We start from the raw sequence: 20,328 nt of genomic DNA, 5'->3' as shown, positions 1-20,328 counted from the left end.
GATGATTGGTCTGCGTATTGTAAACCTACAAAGAATTCAAAACATTTCAGCTAAAACCATATTTCCCCAAAGAAGGCAGCACCACAGGGACATTTGTTTGAGAGGGAGAGAAGGAATCACTACTCTGCTGTGAGGCAGCGTATTTTACATAAGCCTTTGCTAAAGGAAAAAGAAACAACTCTAGAGAGCAGAGACAATAAGGTCACTAATGAGACTAAATTGGTACATGAAGGGCTACAGATGCCAAGTTATCATTTCCCAACAAAATGACATTGCTTTCAAGGTAGCTTCTGTAACCTAGTGTCGTGGGAATAGAAGACTATTGTCACAGTTCATGAGGAAGGATGCACTCACTAATCTAAGAGTAATATAGCAGGGCTTTCATCAAGTATTAACAGGGCTCAGGAGTACAGGGTTCAGCTATTATTAAGCATTGTTATTCCTTCACTAATAGTTCAGCTTAACATTTACAGCAATCAATCACTGATAATGCAATGACAAAGACGCAACGATTAATTTCTGAATCTCAAAATTACCCTTCTCTATCACTATCAGAAGTATGCTTCATTAGTAACCGTCCTGATGCTCAAAGTGGGGCTGTAATTTAAAGTCACTTTATGCTTTTATTCATTTCCCACTTAAATTTACTGGGACATTTAATGCATTGCCTTGTACCCATTACTGATCCTTTACTTATTCTAAGTCTCTTAAACTAAAGGCTAGACACTTGCATTATCAAGCAGTATCTAACTGCGTAACATCTTGTTGATGTAATTCAAAATTCAGATGTGATTCTTTTTGTTCTAGATTGTAGAAGACAGATATTTAGCAATCAGATAAAGTATGAGTGATTAATCAAGATTAACGCTCTTTATTTTATGTATACCTGGACTACTGCATATAGTTTTTAGACAAAAGGCTTATGGTACTAAATACTTCTGTAAATCCAGTTTTTAACTTCCTGTTAAATGTACAGAAGTATAGAAGTTGTTGTTTCGACTAGGACAATCCTGGAGACACAATGAGACACAAATAATTTTAAATGTTTTAATAAAGATTCTGGAAAAAAATAATTATTCAAATAGACTTTAGGGAGAGTGATTCAGAAAAATAGAGAAATCTACCCTTTTAATTTCTAGAGAATATTTCTGATTAGTCACATTTCGATGGCAAAAAAAAAAAAGCATTAGAAATTTCAATTTATAAACTGTTCCAACTCCCCACTAGAATAGAAGTTAATTTATAATATTGTTGGGGAGAACAAAGAAACAGCAAACAAACCCCACAGCTGCTCAAAGGTCTGTACATTGTACAAAGACACAGGGGAAACTGCATCAGAGTTTTTCTTCCTTTCATTTTTCAGTGTCGTCTCACTCAGCTACTAATGAAGTGCAGCCATCCCAGGGAAAGCATGAAAAAAAGCAACTCAACTTTGCAGAACAGTTAAACCAGTAAAGCTTCCATCATTCTTTTGAACAAAAACATTATGAAAGCTTTCAATAGGAATATTACAGCTCTCCAAGCTATAGGTTGATCAAGAAGCACAGGTTAAGGTATAAGGTCCAATCTAACACATTAAATGGAATTTGCCAATTTGTAGAGAATAAACTTTGATTTCTAGAACTCTTCATTCCTAGAGTCAATTCATTGTTGAAGTGAAAATGAAATGAAAGTGAAATTGGAGAGGAAAATAAATAAAAGCTTGCAGTCTCCCATCGAATACATGATTCTTGTTTTCTGCCTTCCTGTAGTTAGTAACTTGGTTCAGGAAAACTGCTCTTTGCAATCTCTAGTGACTGCACATAATCACGTCCCCAGTTTTCACACATTATCTATAGACTACCAAAGCTCCCCCTAGGACCATGCTGCCATAACAGAACACCACAACCAAAGAATTTTCACAGTTCCTAAACAGCCTCTAGAGACATCCTATACATCTATTGACCTTACACAGCACTGTTTGTTTTAAGAACTCTAATAGGATCACCATGTGGTGTGCTACAGTCAAAGTTTTCCGTGTTGTTCATAGTTGCTTACTGGCTGCTTTGTGAACAATTAGTGAGGCACAGGCTCTTACAGCCAACCTGAAACAGAGCAAGACCAGCCACACTTCTCCTCCTTTCCCCCTTACTTATTTTAATTTTAAGCAAAGACACTCTTCATCACCTCCCTATTTCTCTCCCATTGTCTTCTCTCACTCCTTTTGTTCAGCATCACAAAATGCCTGGTCTTTGCTGCTATGTCAGATATACTCCTCCTACACTGCTGCCAATGCAATCATCTTTCCACAACTTCATAAATGACCATGCAAAACAATCCAAAGATAAAATTGACATCTTAAGCCTATTGTGCACTTCTGATTCGCCATAGCCTTGTCTTGGTGAAGCCTAACCAGATAAATGAGAGAGATAGACAAGTTACTCTTGGAAAAACTATGTGAAGTCAGGAGAACTTCATGGTCCTGTTGCTGATTTCATGTAGTAGGAAGGCTCTTATAGTTTAATGGTAATTTGCAAGTAACAGCTCTGAAAATTGGGCTTCTTTGGAATATAGGCATAGATTTAGGTGTATACACCAGGACACCTGAAACATGACATGGGTGCTCCCCAGGAAGGCTTTCCTGTTGACAATGCATTTGAGGCTTAGAGAAGGCACAGTAACTCAGGAGATGTTGTCTATGAGCAGGAAATTCTTCTCAATGAGATGACAAAAAATAAAATTTAGCAGGGCAACAAAACTACCACCCCACCACCTGGAGATCAGGTGGCTTTTTTGGACTTTTTTCTCAATTGCTGCGAAGCAGGTGAGTTGTTCTTGTACATCAGTCACACTCATCCTCCTGCTCAAGTATTTTCTTGTCATGTCATGAGCCATTAAGCTACATGTCAGAGAGAACATGAAAAATAAACATTAAATTACACTAAGCCCCTGGGGAAAAACCTTGAACTTATCTAGAAAGACAGCTCCCAGGTGGGAATAGACTGGTATATGAACTACCTCCATGCTTTGGGAGAAAGGGTCCTTCGGATCACACAGTGATGAAGATATTCTGTGGTTGCCACGGAAACAGCGCTGACTTATGTTTTGGGGGACTGGAAATGTCTGTCGAATAATTGTTAACCTTCCAATTGACCTTCTCACCAGCTCCTGCACATCCGCATCATTTATTTCCTGGAAGATATGGCAAGGGAGAGAATATGCATGAAAGTTAAAATACAGAAACGTTACCACCAGATTATAAACAAAAAATAAACGGAGAGGATCAAGAGACATGTGATTGCTACACAGCTATTGCTGAGCTGTGCCATAGCCTCTAAAAGAACTTACACATGCTCACTAAAACAACCGACGTGGCACCCTTACAATAATTGCGAAAGTTTAAGATGTACTGTGCCCAAACCTCACCGAATCTTTGTAGATGTAACTGGGCTCAGTTGTTTCACTTTGGGTTTCCTCTCCCTCTCTTCTACCTTTGATCTTTTACTTAAAATGTTTCACAGCATCCTTGGCAGATAATGTGTAAATCAGTAGGAAATCATAGCATGATGTATTTTGAAGTGTAGCATTACTTAGGAGCTGTGAAGGTACAGACAATTATTCAGGTCTTAAGTGTTCATTTCCTGGAAACAGAATATCAAGAACCTATAAACAACATGCAAGTTCCCAAACATCATTTACCAAAAGGGCAAAGAAAACGTATTAGAGCATTCTAAGTGTGTATGTGCTTGCATATAGCAGGACCTAATTTAAAACCTACTTTTTACTCCGTAGGGTACTTATGAAGGCTTATAGCTGAACACTCAGCTCTACTGACACACATTTTAAAGGAAAAGATAACCAAGTAAATACATCAATATGTGAAATATTAGGCTTAAAATATTAACTTTAAGGCAAGTTAGGAAAACTAGAAAAACAGTTCTTCTCATAGTATAAATTCCTGCAGCTTGGGAACACGATGTTTTATACCACTGAATGATGATATCCTTGGGGAACATGGAGCAAGAGGACCTTGGGCTCACAAGCAACAGCAATTAACTCCAACCTTCACATAAGAACTTGAAGTTTAGTCTAACGGAATTTTTTTCTGATGACTCAAATAGGGTCAGCTAGTAGCTTTCAAGGAAATTCTGTGTCTGTATTTTTCTGTAAAGCAGGAGAAATAATCCACAAAATTACTCCATCTTTTTAACTAGAATCTATTTTTCATTTTACTGAACTGTTTGTCCATAACCTGTCTTAATTACAGAGGCTGATGCCCCAAACTTTCTAGATGTTTAAATTTGTGGATGTCTCCTCAGAAAGGGAGGCACTTGAGGAACTCCTATTAGCAGCCTGCATTTAACATACCCTTGTATACAGACATAGTTTATTGAATATTTCTGATTCTAGTTTGTGTATTTATAGCTTTTCATTTTTAAAGGATACAGCACATCTGCATTGCTATGCCTCTAGCTTCCTGATGTATACCCATAATCAAGAACTTAGAGACACCAGGAGATAGGCTTGAACTCAAATTACAAAATCTTTCTTGTGAAAAGGAAGTCAAGATTTTTTAAAAAGCTGTCCTTTAAATACTAAGACAACTATCCCAGCAATTTTTACCTTTTTTTTTTAATCTTCATTTAAAATTCTTTCATTATTTGGAAGTAATTTCTTTGGACATACTGGCATTTGTTTATTTCCTTTAAAGCTTGAAAGAAGAATGTCTTATGTAAATTTTAACTTCTACTCTCTCGACTACAGTAAAAGTATTTTACACTTCTTCACAGATTGTCATCATTTTTGAATTCATCTGTTATTAATGTTCTTTATAAAATACAGAATTTTCTCTGCTAACAAAAATAACACATGGCATCAGCTGCATCCAGTGTAATATCTTGCATTTCTGGTCGATTAATCCTTAATGTACCATAGATAATGGTTTCTCTCAGCTTAAGATGCCGTCTTTTCATTTAGTCTGTACCATTTCACTAGCTGCAAGGTAAAAAAAAAGTGAATGCTGTTTTAGCAAAATACATGTAATTTTTTAAATAATATTTTCAATATAATCAGAAAGAAGAACTCAAGAAACTTATTATCTCGATTTTGAACTATGTCCTTTCTCAGAGGATTTTAAAAAGTTTGCCTGGTTTCATTATACACTGTGCCCAAACTGTAAGAGTAAAGACTATTAGACTCGTTCTAATAATATAAACCCTGATACCTGCACGGCCACGTTATGTTGCTAAATAATACTTTAAAAGAGATTTTGACTTTCAGCTGCTCAAACATTTATATCTTCTGCCTCAAAAGTGTATTTATTTTTTATATATTCATGATTTTTGGTGAATTTTAATTAGAGTGTTCTCATTTTAACCTTTAAGTTACTACTTCATATTTTTATACATCACCTGGAAACTAATAACAGAATCTAAACACCAAAGAGATTTTTGTGTGGCTGCCAAGGAGGTATATACATCAATAGATTAATGACAGCTATTATTTTAAATGCTGTGAATCCCACTGACTGTATCATAAATTCAGATTTTAGGTTAACAACAAAGCAATGCTATGCAAACCCAAATTCAACTTTAGTCATTTGCTATATATTTCTTTTTCATTTTTTGAATACTTGGCATTGATTGAGTGACGAGCCTTTTATATAATGACTCTCCAATATCATCTCTCATTCTTGAATTTTGGATCTGTCTTAAGAAAACTATATAAAGCAACTATTGTATGAGAGGAAACAATTTTCATTTGCACTTCAAAGGAGAATCCAGTATAATGATATAAGGATGGCAGATGATGTGTTATACAACACCAAATGCCAAAAAAAATTACAAAGTTGGCCAAGTTGAACTGAGTTGGCACCTGTATAAATTTAGGCTAGGTTGTGTGGGGTTTTCTTTTGAAAAATCAGAAGTTGAATATATAGTTCCAAACCTTTCTTTTGTTGGTGCAAACTTGGAATAAAGGGGATGCTGTCCTATTTCAAATGAAACAAGGATAAAATTAGATGTACGTTTCATCTGAGTACACAGATAAATAAGGAAAGAAATGCTATTTTAAATTAATAGTTTTTTACAGGTAAATTAGGAAACAGGAATGGAAGAGGATCACATTGACATATCAGTCAGACTCCAGTGGGACACAAGACTATATACTGGACACCTAATATACACTGCTGTTGAGTTTCATGTCATTATTTTAAGATAAGCAACCTAGGCAGAGACTTACTATTCACAACAGAGCAACCACACCAGTAGCGAGAGACATGGAGGGAAAGAATTTAGTCACATGCTCCTGTAATAAGCACTAAGCAAAGGCAGCAATACCTTTTCTTATAGAAACATCTTAACTTCGGGCCAAGAAGATGATTTCAGTATTTATGACATACTGGACATGCCCTGTTTTCCAGGGTATGCCACGTTTTCATCACATCCTTCATGATACTCAGAGAGGAGAGTGTTTCTTACTCCTCCAAAAGCCAGCACCAGTGAGCAGAGGGCAGAGTGGGAATAGGTGGCCGCTGCAAACCCCCTTGGGGCCTCTGGGCTACCATTGTCCATACCATAGCATGCTTGTGCTGTGCCCTTCCTGATTTTCTCAGCGCTTTTGAAAAAGGAGTAGCTGAAGGGAAGGCATAACTAGATGAAGCTCCAAGACAAGTAAACGGAGACCTTGAACTGCATAATATATTATATATACCCCATTATATCTCCCTTAGATTTCTTAAGTTCTGGGGAAGATAATGAAAAAGAGAAAATCGATAAGACAAGGAGAAATAAATTTCTAGCTTTCACGGAGAAAAAAATCCCAAGAGTTTGGAGAAAGCAGGGCTAAGTCAGTCTGTCCATTGACACTCACTTGTCTGAAAAAAAGAGCTGGCAGCTTGGTCACTGACCTGTACCAAAGAGGGTGGCGTTTCACACCTGACCTGCCATCACCATTGGAAAATGTAAGGGTTCAAATGAACTGCTAATGCTATTATTAATCAATTACCCATATTAAAATGTAGAATTATGTGAGCCCCTGGAACTGAGCTGTGGTTTTATGACCTGATCTACCTGCTTGAGCTTAAAACATAATCGTGCTCTATGCCCTTCTTCATGGTGGAGTTAATTGAACTGAAATACAATGGAATAAGCTGAATGCATCAGCTAAGGATCAACCCTCTCCTAGGAAAAACGTGTTCATCTGAAAGTAGCCTTTGAATAAAACCTTGCCGGTCCCTTGTCCTCTCTTGTGCTATGATGGGCAAACCTGTTGGAATTTTTTCCTTAAACTATTCTTTAAAAGAGTTCAGGTTTTTTTTTCCTTCTCTCCTCAAAGAAGGAGTTTTTTCAGACTCTGATGTCTCTGGTAATTAGAAACCTTCTACTAACTTTTGCCCTCAATTTATTCATGGGCAATTTGAACTCATTTGTTTTTGTGCCAACCTTGTCCTCTAGCCCTTGACAAGGATGCATTTATTCACACTCCGTATGTGTTTATAAACAGAGAGTGTATCCTCTTTCAGTCTTTGTTTTCGTAGGCTAATCAAGCCAACCTTTTCAGTCTCTTCTTACGCAAATCAGCTTTTCTGTGCACCCGCTCCATTCTAATTTTAACAGAGCTGGTGATAATTGTGCACATTATTGCAGATTAAATCCAACCAATCCTTTGTACAGTAGCATTAATATTTCCACTTCCTGTATGGCAAATGTAGGCAGGAGAAAGTGTTCTGGGTTGTCCTTGAGTAAAGAATAGTAATAGAGAACTGGTGGCAGCCTTGAGCGCAGTAAGATGACCCTGAATGTTTTAACAAAGGAAGATGCTTGAGAGACGCATGGATTTAAAATTAAAAAAGGACACTTCTTTCGTTTAAAAAGAGCAAAAGAAAGAAAAGTGATGAAAGTCTTACAAATGCCCCTTCTTCAGTTCAGCTAAATAAAAACTAAGCTTACTGTACAGTTGCGATTCAAGAGGCGTAAAAGAAATATAATTTTACTATCCTGAGCTTTTTCAGGTTATATTTACTATTGCGCAGAGGAAAAGAAGCAGAGACAGACAGAGGGGGAGAGAGAGAAATCTATTCTCACATTTTCTTAAGGCAAATTTTATCATGACTACACTTAAATCTATGACTCCTGCAAATTTTAAATAAAGAATTGCACCATCTGCTTTAAGGCCCTGAAGAAATAGGAACATTTATTTGGAGAGTGTATCCTCAGCTGACTGCACTGATCAGAAGGGGTTTGTGCTATTTACAAAGGACTAATATGATGTATGGTACTTTACCAAATCATGAATCCCCTCATTTTATGGGAACAATCCCCCTCCTCCAACACATGCACTTCCAGTATGTTAGAGAGTCTTCAAGCAAATTGGCTGTATTACATAAAATAGCCACTAGTGAGGCAATAAAAATTAGGGAACTATTTCCAGGCATTATAGCATTTACAACAAGCAATTAAAATAACAGATGTTATCTCACAAAGCCTAAGCAGATTTCTGATCACAAAACCAAAGGTAGTATTTCCTTTTTTATTACTCTACTCGGTAAGTATGTTGTATCTCCTTGGCACAGCGATGGAAAAGGAAAGACAATTCTACTTATTTGGTATCTCAATGCAAGGAATTATTTGAATCATACGTGGATTTTGCAAAACAATGCATTTTCACTGTAATAGATCATATTAGAATTTCAAATTAGGAGGTCAGAGAAGCAGTGCTACAGTTACCTAGTTGACAGTCTGATTTAGTCAATACAGACACACAAACACAGATGTCCGAGTTGTCTAAGATGTCACAAAAGATTTATGTAAGCAACAAAACGGGCAAAGCTCTCACATCATCTCACAGTCATATGGAATTACTGTGGTCATCAACAGCTAATGGGCAGCCATATCAAATGGACTTGAATGGACTTATTTTATATACCATACAGCAAGAGGCCCGTAAATCACTGCATTTCCAAATCTTGCAGTGCTGAAGCGATGACATTGCGATCCAACTACTGAACAGGTAGTATGTTGCAATAAGCAAGTAATGTTACACAACATCCATCATTCAGGAAATATTTACATTTCTGTTGTAGTTTGAACATAGCGATAAGGCAAAAATCAGGCAAAATGTGATTCCTTCCATATAACTATCTACAAATCTTACTTACTGCTAATTTGAGATTTTTGTCTACAAAATATTGAGATTATTAGCATTTGAATGAAATCAAGCTTGAAAGTAAGTTACTTAAGTGGGAATAAGGATTTAGGTCCAGAAGCAGATTAATCTGAGATGGCATTAAACATGTTCACCTTCTTTAAAACCGAATGCAGGAATGACTAAATGAGAGAGATTTTAATGACTATGGTTTATAGCACAGTTTGTCAGAATGAACTTGATAGCAGCTTTCAGCCATTTCACATACAAGACTGTAAAACCAAGAAAGGACAAAGTACGTTTCTCTGCGTACATCATTCAGCTCTCCTAGCTGTTGGGATCGCAGCCCAGAGAAGGAGTTTTTGAGTGGAAAAGGCAGTTTAGAGAGGTAATCGCTTCGATCTTTCTGCCATTATATCTGCAGCAATGTGCAAATAACAGTGCTCAGAAAGCAGATTTTTTTTTTCCCACAGAGGCACTAATTTCTGAATAAAAAGTAAAGAGAAAGTATGTGTACTAGGAACGGATCCTAGGTTTTATTTTGCTTTTTGAGGGTGGAGGAGCTGACACAGCTAGAAGCAAGCACCTTATTTTGAGCTTTTCAATTCCAATAACATTTAAAATGAAAAAACAGTTTCAGTATCTTTAACTTGAACAGCAGGGCAATATCTGGGCTTTGCCTAAGAAACTGTTGTCTGATCTATTAATACAGAGGTAAATGGCGAACTGGTTTAGATTTAGTTAATGCTTTTTAAAAAATAATAAAAGTTAACTTTGAAGGGTTGAGATGAACACTCTCCTTCAAGATTCTACTTACTACAAGTGAGTTTTAGTTTAATCTGTCAGGAAGAAGAAAACATGTCTGCTCTCATGACTGTCTGTAGCTTAAAGCTGGATTTTCAACTAGTGAGGGTCACTCCATTCAGTGCTGGAAAACACACACATTACTGGTCAGCGCCCAAAGTAATAATTTCTGCTGAACCAGGGTTGTCTTCACTGCACGTTGAGGCATAATTTTCTCTAGGGAAAACTGAGTAAAAATCCACTGGTTTAAATGAGTATAGCAAAGTACAATCCCAAAGCAAAAATGTTATACCTTACTATAACCTTGAAAAAAAATGCTTTGGATTAAACTACCTCACTATTAGCATACTGTACTAATGAAAATCTACTAATTAAGTATGAAAACAGAAGTGCACAGAAAATCCAGAGAGTAAACCTGGAATTTTCATGCCATATCGCCAAGCCATCTTTTGTCCTGAGAATATAACAGGAGTCACACAATCTTGATGTTAGGGGAGAGTGATCTCCCTAGAGAGTTCAGTCATTCTGGGCCTAAATTGTTTTTCATAAAACAAACAAAAAAATCTGCATGTTGTCAAATCTAAGAACAACTGCATTGTTTAATGTTTTACATGTAAAGCTACTTCACATATTGACTTGTCGTATTTTAGCTGACCAGTGTTCACGGAAGAATCTATTTCATTGTTTAAAAATAGGATATCCATCTAACTTCCTCTTTTTTTCCCTTCATGAACGTTCATATATGACGTGATCCAGAAGTCCACCAAAAGTCTCCCACTGATATCAATAGGTTTGAGTATCAATCATGACTGAATTCTAGAAGAATTCTTAAAGGAAAGAGAAAAATAGGATTTTTTAAAAAAATTTTATTATTAAGAAAAATCATTAAAATATAAATGAAACACAAGCACTCCACTATGAAAGATTGCATATGAAAAAAGACCTTAAAAAGATCCTCTGAAAACAGTCACTTCAAGTCAAATGTGAAATCTCAAGATACCCAGAAAGAAAGGGTTTTTAAATTTTATTTTCCATTTATTCATTCATGGACTTCTATTTAAAATAGGCTAGACAAAACAGCGAAGTCCAAGAACTTGTCATTCTATTTTTATTAAGCAACATCCAGTCCCTCAGCATGCCTGAACTCTGTCCTAGTTACTGCTTCCTGTTGGCAAAGTCAAGATCAGCATGAATATTGTCAGTAAGACTGAAAACGGGACTCATGATTCACAACAATGTTCACTTGACAGTTACCTCATTTATAATGATCCAGTGACAGTCAAAAGCCACCAAATTAGTCTCCACGACCTGAAATAGAGAACAAACCAGCTATCAGTCAGCTTGTTTGTGAAAGCCAGGAAAAAAACCCTAAATGACAAAAACTGAAGCGCAAGCTCTCAAAGACTTTTGTTACTCAGAGTACAGAGGACAGAAAACCTTTAGCAAAATTCTGCAGAAGCATTTGTGTTATTGTTTGACTTGCTAATTAAACTTGGAAAATACATTTCATTGTCATTATCACAGAAGAGAATATGTTTCAGTTGACTGAGGAGAAAACTAAATAGTTTTTGCCTTAATATTGTGTGTTGAGAGGGAGCAACAGAGGGGAAGGCAGAAAATGAGTGTCAAGTAACTCTTGTTAAATTTCTGCAGCTCCTGTTTCTAAGGCCTTTCCAGCGTACCCCTACCCTGGAAGTCTGTGAAATAAAACAAGACGAAACGCACCCAAACCACATAAACCCACATCATGAACACTGGGGTTCATAGAAATGCTAAAAGTGGTGATGAAAGGGTTCTCTTGAGAAAGAGGGCTGTCACAGAGACGATGAACAATGGCCTGTCCCAGGCTCCATGCACAGAGAGCCTCTAACCTCCCATCCATCCTCGCCTTTCCTTTGCTGGAAATTATTCCAGGATCTGCCTCCTCGCTAGACTGAAAACGTACTTCCTAACTCATCTTTCACTCAGCCCTATTCTTCTCCTCCTTGAATCCACTACACTTTTGTGGTGAGTCATGTTTCATTCACCTTCGTAGTGGAAATGAACAGGGGAAAAAATACATTTGATTTGCTTTCATTAGCTAGGAAAGAAATCATTGACAGGAGGGAGACCTGAAAGAAACTATAGAAAGGATTGAACACCTTTACATTTTTTTTTTTCTAAATGAAATTGGATTAGCCTTGACACTGAAATAGTTTTAAAACCAAATGAATCCCATTTTATTTGCATAATCACCATGATCATCTTGATTCACAATTCAGAACTACTGGATACATAAAATTGTGTTGAATACCAGAAGAAAAAAAGACAGACAAAAATTGAAACAAGGCTTGGAACTTACAGTGTTTTAACGTTCAAATAGATGACCAGTGCTGGGCTGTTATTACTTGGACCATTGCGCAGCGGTTATATTTGGCTTTTAATGATGATCAACACAAATAGCAGTTGCCAAGGATGACTGCAATTTATACTGTGCCATGACCAAAGGAGAACAGTTTAACTGGTCACAAATCTTAAGAGCAGCAAAAGACTCCGTACTGATAACCTTCATTATTAATTCAAAGACTATTAGAATTGGGGTCACTGCTTATTTTCTAGAATGATAGGCAAAATTGGAAATTCTGATCTGGAGAGAATGGAAAAAACCCCAAGAGTAGCAGTGTATGAACTGACTTCTTATTTGAAACTCTTACAGCACCAATAAGAAATGAGGGAAAATGAAAGCCATAGCTGCTAATATGCTCCTGGAAAAATTCAGCATTATTAGCAGTAGGAATCAAGGTCCTCACTTTATGTGGAATTTAGACTCACTACTCTTTCTCTGTGATGACAATAGCATATTTTTATCGTGCTGCTTTGACATTTTCTTGCATTCTCCACAGTAGGCGTCCACACGGCATAGATAAAGGAACAGAATAGAAACTGAATAACTAAGTGACGAGAGGTATCACAACAGGCCCAGCCAGGATGCTTGAACTGGAGCATGGCTGTTCTAATCGAATCTCTCATATCAAAACAGTTGGAAGACAAACAGATTCACAGAAATGTTAAAAATAGACAGAATAGTAACAAAGTTCTCAAGGAGGCAGTTGCTCCGTATGTAAGGTTTCCAAGCATAGAAAGTTTATGCCATCTACAACATAAGCAATGCCATTTAAATTTTCCATAAGACAAAACAAATCAACACCTTACTGAAGCAGAAACAATTCTGCCAGTCTAACTAAATAAATTTCTGCTGAAAACAAGTAGAATTTTTTTAAAAAACACCCACAACACAAACCAACAAAAAACCCACACAAGAAATAGACAAACAAAACCAAAACAAAAATAAAACAATCAGAACATCTGACATATTTTCTGGTTTCTTGTCAAGTTCCTAGTAACCTTGTCCCTCCTAACTTCTGGCTCTGGGATGTTCCACCCAAGTGTCCGCTCTGCCCTAACTGCTCTACTCAAGATGAGGTTTCTGTGGCTCTGAGGCAGCCTGCCAGAGGGACGCCCTTGGAGTCAAGGCTCCCACAGTGTTGTTAGGGGAATGACAATGATAATTTTGTTCCATAAAGGGCTCCTAAGCTCTTTCTCTGCTTCAAAATGACAGTCAACTGAAACTTCAAAATGAAGGAATTCACAAAAAAAAAAAAAAAATAATCACATTTTCTGTTCAGTTTTTATTAACACTTTGGAAATGAGATTGATCACTTATTTGTGGATGAAGCTTTGGCTGATCAGATTTAAAATATTTTATCTTCCATTAAAATTTTGGTTTCAGTTCATTTGTTTTTTTCATAAATACTTGATTCTATGTATCTACTTTCCCCAAGCCTCTCAAATTTCAATTAGACAAGGCCTTTTTGGCAGAGTATGGTTCTAAGTGTCACTGTTTTTATTATGTACAGCTCACAGACCACTTAAGTCAGACTATGGAAGAGACTTACTGGTCTCACAAGTCACACTTACTTCAAACAGCTCAGGCTACCTGTGACAGATTTAATCACAACTTGCAATAATAAGGTGAAATGCATCCATTTTTTAGTTACAGTTGAAACTCCTCAGCAGAAAGATCATGTTTTATCCATTAAAGTTTATGCATTCATGAATCTACTTAATATTAAAGTCATTTTTTAAAAGCTTATATCAAATTAGAGATGAACTTGTAATGTACCCAGAGACACTCAAACTAACGTATTCTAAGTTTGGATGGGCTACGAATAGCCCCTGGTTTAAGAATTCACTTTCTGTCTGCCAGAAGCTGCTTTTTGGCATTTTCCTTAGCCCATCCATTGAAAGCTTGTTCTAGTATTGAGAGTGGTTGCTTAAGAAGATGACTGATGATTCCCTGAGAAAGTTGCTAGTTTTTTTTTCCTGCATTTTATTTGATGAAATACAGATTTACATCTAAACTCGGACTAAGCATTAGGCTGGAATTTGGAGGCCATCTTTTCATCCTTTGGGCCATTAGGTCTTACCTGATGAAACCCTAGTCCCACTGATATCGCCCACAAGAGAGTTGTCCATTTCAGCAGGATTAGGAGGCTGCAGCTCAGTCCCTCACCTCTGAACATCTCTTCTCCCAGTATGGCCTATATGGTCCATTTAATTGACATTGAACTTGGGCAGTGCGCATTCTGACTATGTCCGTATGAATTGCAAGGCACTGTACTGTTATCATCATCATTAATAGCCTTTCAATATTTTCCAATTACTGTGTTTCTCATGTTTTTCAGTGCAGAAGAATGCACAAGCACATCCTCTGTTTTACAGAAAATAAATAAATAAAATACTATGTAAACCTTCAGTTTTGATGTTTGAAGGAAAATGTTGTTCTATCCTAAAGTTTTCTTCAAACGCTAACAGTAATCATATGCATAATCTGACAGTCAGATGATTATTACAATGTGCAGTTATTAAGCACAAGTTTACAAGTTCGAGATTATATTAAATCAGTCAAAAAAAAAAAAAAGACATAAAGCCAGCAGCAATACAACCTAGATCCAATTATCTGTCAGTAAAACAGTCAATACTTGGACACTGCAAGTCTTTACAGTCATAACACAATGTTCCACAATGCCCTTGTCTATCTACGGAGTTTACTGTTTGTTTACTTAAAAGAGCCACTCCATTTTCACTTGGAAGGGATGGTAACAAACAAGATTAAAGATTAAAAAAAAAAACAGACAACAAAAGAGTATGGCTGGTTCTGCCTAAAATGATCATAATCTAAAAGCACATATAACAGTTTCATTAAAAGTATATAATGCAGCTGTGTAAAAGGTTTCTATAACTAATATGTTCAGAAAGTTAAAACATGCATTTTTTTTATCTGAGTGATGGTCTTTTTCTGGTTGAATTTCGCATCTGCATGCATATCAATTGAGCTGGCATGAACTTGTGTTTTGTGCCAGGGAATAACAAATATACAAAACAATGGTTGAAAAGGCATAAGGGCAGTAACAAAAAAGAAATCCGATATCCTGTATATTAAAAGTAATAAAACAATTTGATGGGGGCACATAGGAGGTAGAAGCTTCAAAATCCCAAGTTTTTGAATACAAAACAAGTTTCAGATTCATCTGCCAGTTCTGCTGGCTCTGTGACAGGAAGCAGTGCTGTGCACTCCTGAAAGGCAAGGGACAGATTGGAATTTCCATACAAGACAGAAGACAGGTGAGTGCATTGGTTACGCAGCTCACTTCTTAAGCTAAAACTGAGGGCTGAATGAGGGCTGAACACCAAAATCCTACACAGGTATTAAATGGAGGCGAGTTGACCCTTTCCAAAAAAAAGAAACCCATACACAAATCCACTTTTCACGCATCCTCTAGGGGAAATCATTCAAGAATTCAGCTGTAAGTTACTAAACACACAAAGCTATACTCAATGCAGAAAGCTCGCTGAAGTTTAACGTAGCTGCTAGCTAGGACAGTATTAGGAGACAGTATTGTATATAGAATCATAGAATGGTTTGGGTTGGAAGGGACCTCAAAGATCATCTAGTTCCAATCCCCCTGCCATGGGCAGGGAAACCCTCCACTACACCAGGTTGCCCAAAGCCTCATCCAACCTGGCCTTGAACACTTCCAGGGATGGGGCAGCCACAACTTCTCTGGGCAACCTGGTCCAGTGCTTCACCACCCTCTGAATGAAAAATTTCTTCCTTATACCTAATCTAAATCTCCCCTCCTTCAGTTTAAAGCCATTGCCCCTTGTCCTACCACTACACGCCCTTGTAAAAAGTCCCTCTCCAGCTTTTCTGTAGGCCCCCTTTAAGTACACTGGAAAGCTGCTATAAGATCACCCCAGAGCCTTCTCTTCTGCAGGCTGAACAGCCCCAACTCTCTCAGCCTGTCTTCAGAGCAGAGGTGCTCCAGCCCTCAAATCATCTTTGTGGCCCTCCTCTGGACCTGCTCCAGCAGGTTCATGTCCTTCTTGTGTTGGGGACTCCAGAGCTGAACACAGTATTCCAGGTGGGGCCTCACGAGAGCAGAGTAGAGGGACAGAATCCCCTCCCTCGACCTGCTGGCCACACTTCTTTGGATGCAGCCCAGGATATGGTTGGCTTTCTGGGCTGCCGGTGCACATTGCCGGCTCATGTTGAGCTTCTCATCCACCAGCACTCTTAAGACCTTTTTTCTCAGGACTGCTCTCAATCCATTCTCCACCCAGCCCGTACTTGTGCTTACTCTGTTCTTACTGTTCCCTCAGGCATTTGCTTACGGCCACCTTTGGAGATAAGACACTGAAATAGTCCTTGGTCTAACCCAATATGGCTGCTTTTGTGCTTCCAAATATATTTTGCTTTCTTAACTGTGATGAATCTCACTAGCAGTAGCTAAAAGAAGTAGAAACTTATTAATTCTATATCAACTGTTATGCAGTTCAGACAGTTTTTATTTACTGAAAGAGTGAATATTTAAAACAGTACTAAAAAAAACATTTTGTGCTGTTGAGATGGCATTTCTGCTGTGCCGTTGAGAACTTCCACTGTGCAGGAACATATACAAGCAGATGAAACCCAGTATGAACTGGGGAGCTATGTCCTTGCAGTTTAATGCCTATAGTAACTTATGCATTCCTGTCTCACCCAACTAAATCAGTGTCAGAGAACAAACAGAGGACAGTCAATACATTCAAGAACTTTGAAGAGCAGTTTTTCTAAATTCAGAATTTTTCATTTACAGGCTCTTAGTATTCACTTATTTTTAATGCCACATCACATAATCCTCTAGTGCTAAGAATCAAAGCAGCAAGTTAGCAGACCAGTTCTGAATCAGACTTCATGAAATTGTGGAAAAACTGAAAAAGAAATTCAACCTTCTACCCACTCAACCACTGCTCATACTGAGCGTTCACACCAAAGTATATGAAAATGATGTGTCATCAGTTGCATAAATCCTGCAGCAAAGGATATAGCCCGTCAAGTACACAGTGCCATTCATACACAGCCATAGAAATCCACAGCAATAGATATAAAAGATCATTCTTAACATCTTTGTAACTTTAGAAATGTGTTCATGTCAAACTCCAGCAGTTCTCCTAACATCTTATTAAAATAAATCAAAGTTCTGCTTCATGAGGAAGGTGTTCCACTTAGTCAAACACAGATGTTATTGAACCGATGAGCAAGAACATGGATGAAGCAGAAAATAATTTTCTTTTTCTAAAGAATTCAACTACACACCAAAGAATACTTTGCAGAGAGCAGAAAAATGCTGTCAAGAAGACAAGTGATGAGCAAGGACAAACCATCTGTCATTGGCAGTAACTCCTGAACTTCTAAATCTTTGGAAGAGCCTGACAATTTATCACAACTATTTCTATTGTTCACACTCAAACCTTCAAATGTGCTAAATGCAAGACAATCTAAAGCAAATAAAGCAGTAGTAGTGCCAGCATGCAAGCTTTTCACATGTGCAATAATTAGTAAGAAAGCAAAATAGCTTCCCAACAAAAAAGGCATACATGTAATTTAATGGAAAATGACATAAAAAGATCTTTACATGTTGTCTTCCTTACGGATATGGGCCCACAGGTGTGGGCCCAAACTACGAGATACAGACCAGTACCCTTACAAAGGAAACCCAGGAAAACCATTCTAGATCTTCGAAATTTACCTCCACACATATGCAACGTGTCGGACAATCTTTGCAAATATCTAACGAGCAGTCATGTTGCATGTATGAAAAGATCCCTACAGAATCTGGCCATCTCAAGCATCTCCTATTTGAAACAGGGGATTGCTCCTGGGCTTCCATTTTACTTTTATTGCACTTGGGACTGCTCTTCAACAAGCCACTCAGATGTCGACTCATTTGTCAAAATGTTGAAGAAAAGTGTTTCCAACTAGAGCTGGCCTTCCTGTTAATTTTCTGTTCCATCAGGAGCTATGGTAGTGACTGTGAATATCTTTCTGCTGGACCACCACCGAGCAAACCGCGTTTTTCATTTGATTTTTCACAAAAGCCAACAGATGGCATTGCATAATCCCTTGTTTTGGGAATGGCTGGTATTGAAATAATTTAGAAAGTGATTTAGAAAGTTAGTTTTCCCAAGAGCTGAACTGGGACACAAACTCCCTGCTAACCTCTTGCAAACATCCTCTGTCTACAATATGTCCCATTTATGTGGTCTTGTAATCTGAACTGCACTCTTCCAGCTGGAAGACCAGTAAATTGTTTTCGTCCAATATTGCTAGATTTGTTGCCAACATCGTTTCATGGACCAACCTCTTGGAGTCACTAGTGCTGTTTTATAGGTGAATATATGTCTTGACTTAACTTTCTCTCCCAGTGACATTGCATGAAAAAAACAGGCCTCCTGTACACATATGTGAGACAGGAAGCCACCCTCTCCCCCTGCAAAAACAAAGAAACACCCTACCACCCCAAAACTGAAGAGACGTGATTTGACTAGTCTGGGCACCTAGAGCAGTCTCCTGTAGTATAGATCGCTCCTCAAGCAGTGGTATGCAAAGTAAAATATGAAAATTGAAGACTATTAAATAGCTAATGTACAGTCAGTACTAAAAGTTAGGTAATAAACTTAAAACTGCTTTACCTGATCTGAAGATGGGAAAGGCAAATGCATGGACTTGTACTATTTCAGAATCATAGGATGGTTTGAGTTGGAAGGGACCTCAAAGATCATCTAGTTCCAAACCCCCTGCCATGGGGGGGTTGCCATGCGTATTTAGTATGTTGTACTATGTTAAACACTGTAGGACTTGTGTATGGAAATCCTGAGCTTGATAGTGTGCCACTAACACTGAGTTAGTGTGTTTTTTTAGTATTTTTTTTCTGGTCTTTTTTCTTTTTTTTTTTTTTCTTAGCTGCTAGTTCATTAAACCACCACAATTTTATCAGGCTATCTGTACCATTTCTTCCTGCTGGTGCCACAGCAAGACCTTTTCTGTCTCCACTCTTAGCCTTTGAGCTTCTCAGTAGGGAAATCAGTTACTGATTTATAAAGCTCAGTTTTGCACACCAGAAACTAAAGCTCATAAAAATCTCTTCACTGAAGGCAATATTTTTGGAATCTAATTTTAATCTCTATCCGTTTCTACTCTTGAGAGGGAAAAAAACCCACACATGGCAATACTTTTTATTCTTACAAAGCATCACCTCTCTGGGATTCCTTTCCCTCGAGTTCCTTCTAAGCAAAATAAAGAATCCTTTGGATAGAACCTGATAGAGAAATCCCTAGGTCACTAGTCATCTGGTTACCAAGGATTAAAAAGTAAGCTTCTACAGTACTTGGAGGGGACAATGACTTCTAGTGTCCTCCTAAGGACAGGTGAGACGGCAGACATGGCTTCATTCACTTGTCTTATGAAAGCGCGTTTCTTTGAAAAAAAAGTAGATGAAGTACTTGATCAGTTTTCCGATTTTTTTTTAGATTTGTTTCAAAAGATGATACTTTCAAAGAATTGGGTTATTCCACTAAATAATTAATTTTATAGTGACTGGGTTTGCCATTGTAATTATATTTGAAACAAGTCAATCTCCAGGGAAGATTTTTTTCTCCTTTGCCCAAAGATTTTAAGGGATGGAGGCAGTTCAAGAAGAGAAAAATTAGTCCTGTGCTAAAGAAAATGAGTTAAATGTTCAATAAAAGTAAGTAAACACAGCATTAATACTTCAGTGAGTATGACCATACTTCTATTGAGAGCATAAAATAAAAACATATTCTATCTGGTAGAAATAGCCATTTCAGATTTTTCATTTCCTTCATCATTGAGAAAAGCTCATAATATTTTTATTTTGTAGGAATCTAAAACCATGCGTCCTCCTTTGAAGTCAGGCTGTAGGCTATAGGTTTAAAACAATACCTATAAGTAATTTAATCATCTTTCATTTTAAGGATTATTTTATTCTTATAGTGGGTTTTGCTATTTCCTAACTTATG

At 37.4% G+C, this 20,328-nt stretch overlaps 1 protein-coding gene across 2 annotated transcripts in view; it reads right to left on the bottom strand.

Moving 5' to 3' along the window:
• Positions 1–20,328, bottom strand: part of GRID2 (glutamate ionotropic receptor delta type subunit 2) — a 753,158-nt gene that overhangs the window by 228,310 nt on the left and 504,520 nt on the right. For both annotated transcript variants that reach the window (XM_086611621.1, XM_086611622.1), the window contains 2 exons: positions 11,182–11,235; positions 2,998–3,171 (listed from right to left, as the gene is read on the bottom strand). In XM_086611621.1, the coding sequence (XP_086467747.1) occupies positions 2,998–3,171; positions 11,182–11,235 (228 nt within the window). The remainder of the gene's footprint in view (positions 1–2,997; positions 3,172–11,181; positions 11,236–20,328) is intronic.

This window comes from Tauraco erythrolophus, chromosome 5 (assembly GCF_009769465.1).
Source record: "Tauraco erythrolophus isolate bTauEry1 chromosome 5, bTauEry1.pri, whole genome shotgun sequence".
Taxonomy (NCBI): Eukaryota; Metazoa; Chordata; class Aves; order Musophagiformes; family Musophagidae; genus Tauraco; species Tauraco erythrolophus.
The sequence above is the reverse complement of the archived record's forward strand: the minus strand, read 5'-3'. Positions and strand labels throughout refer to the sequence as shown.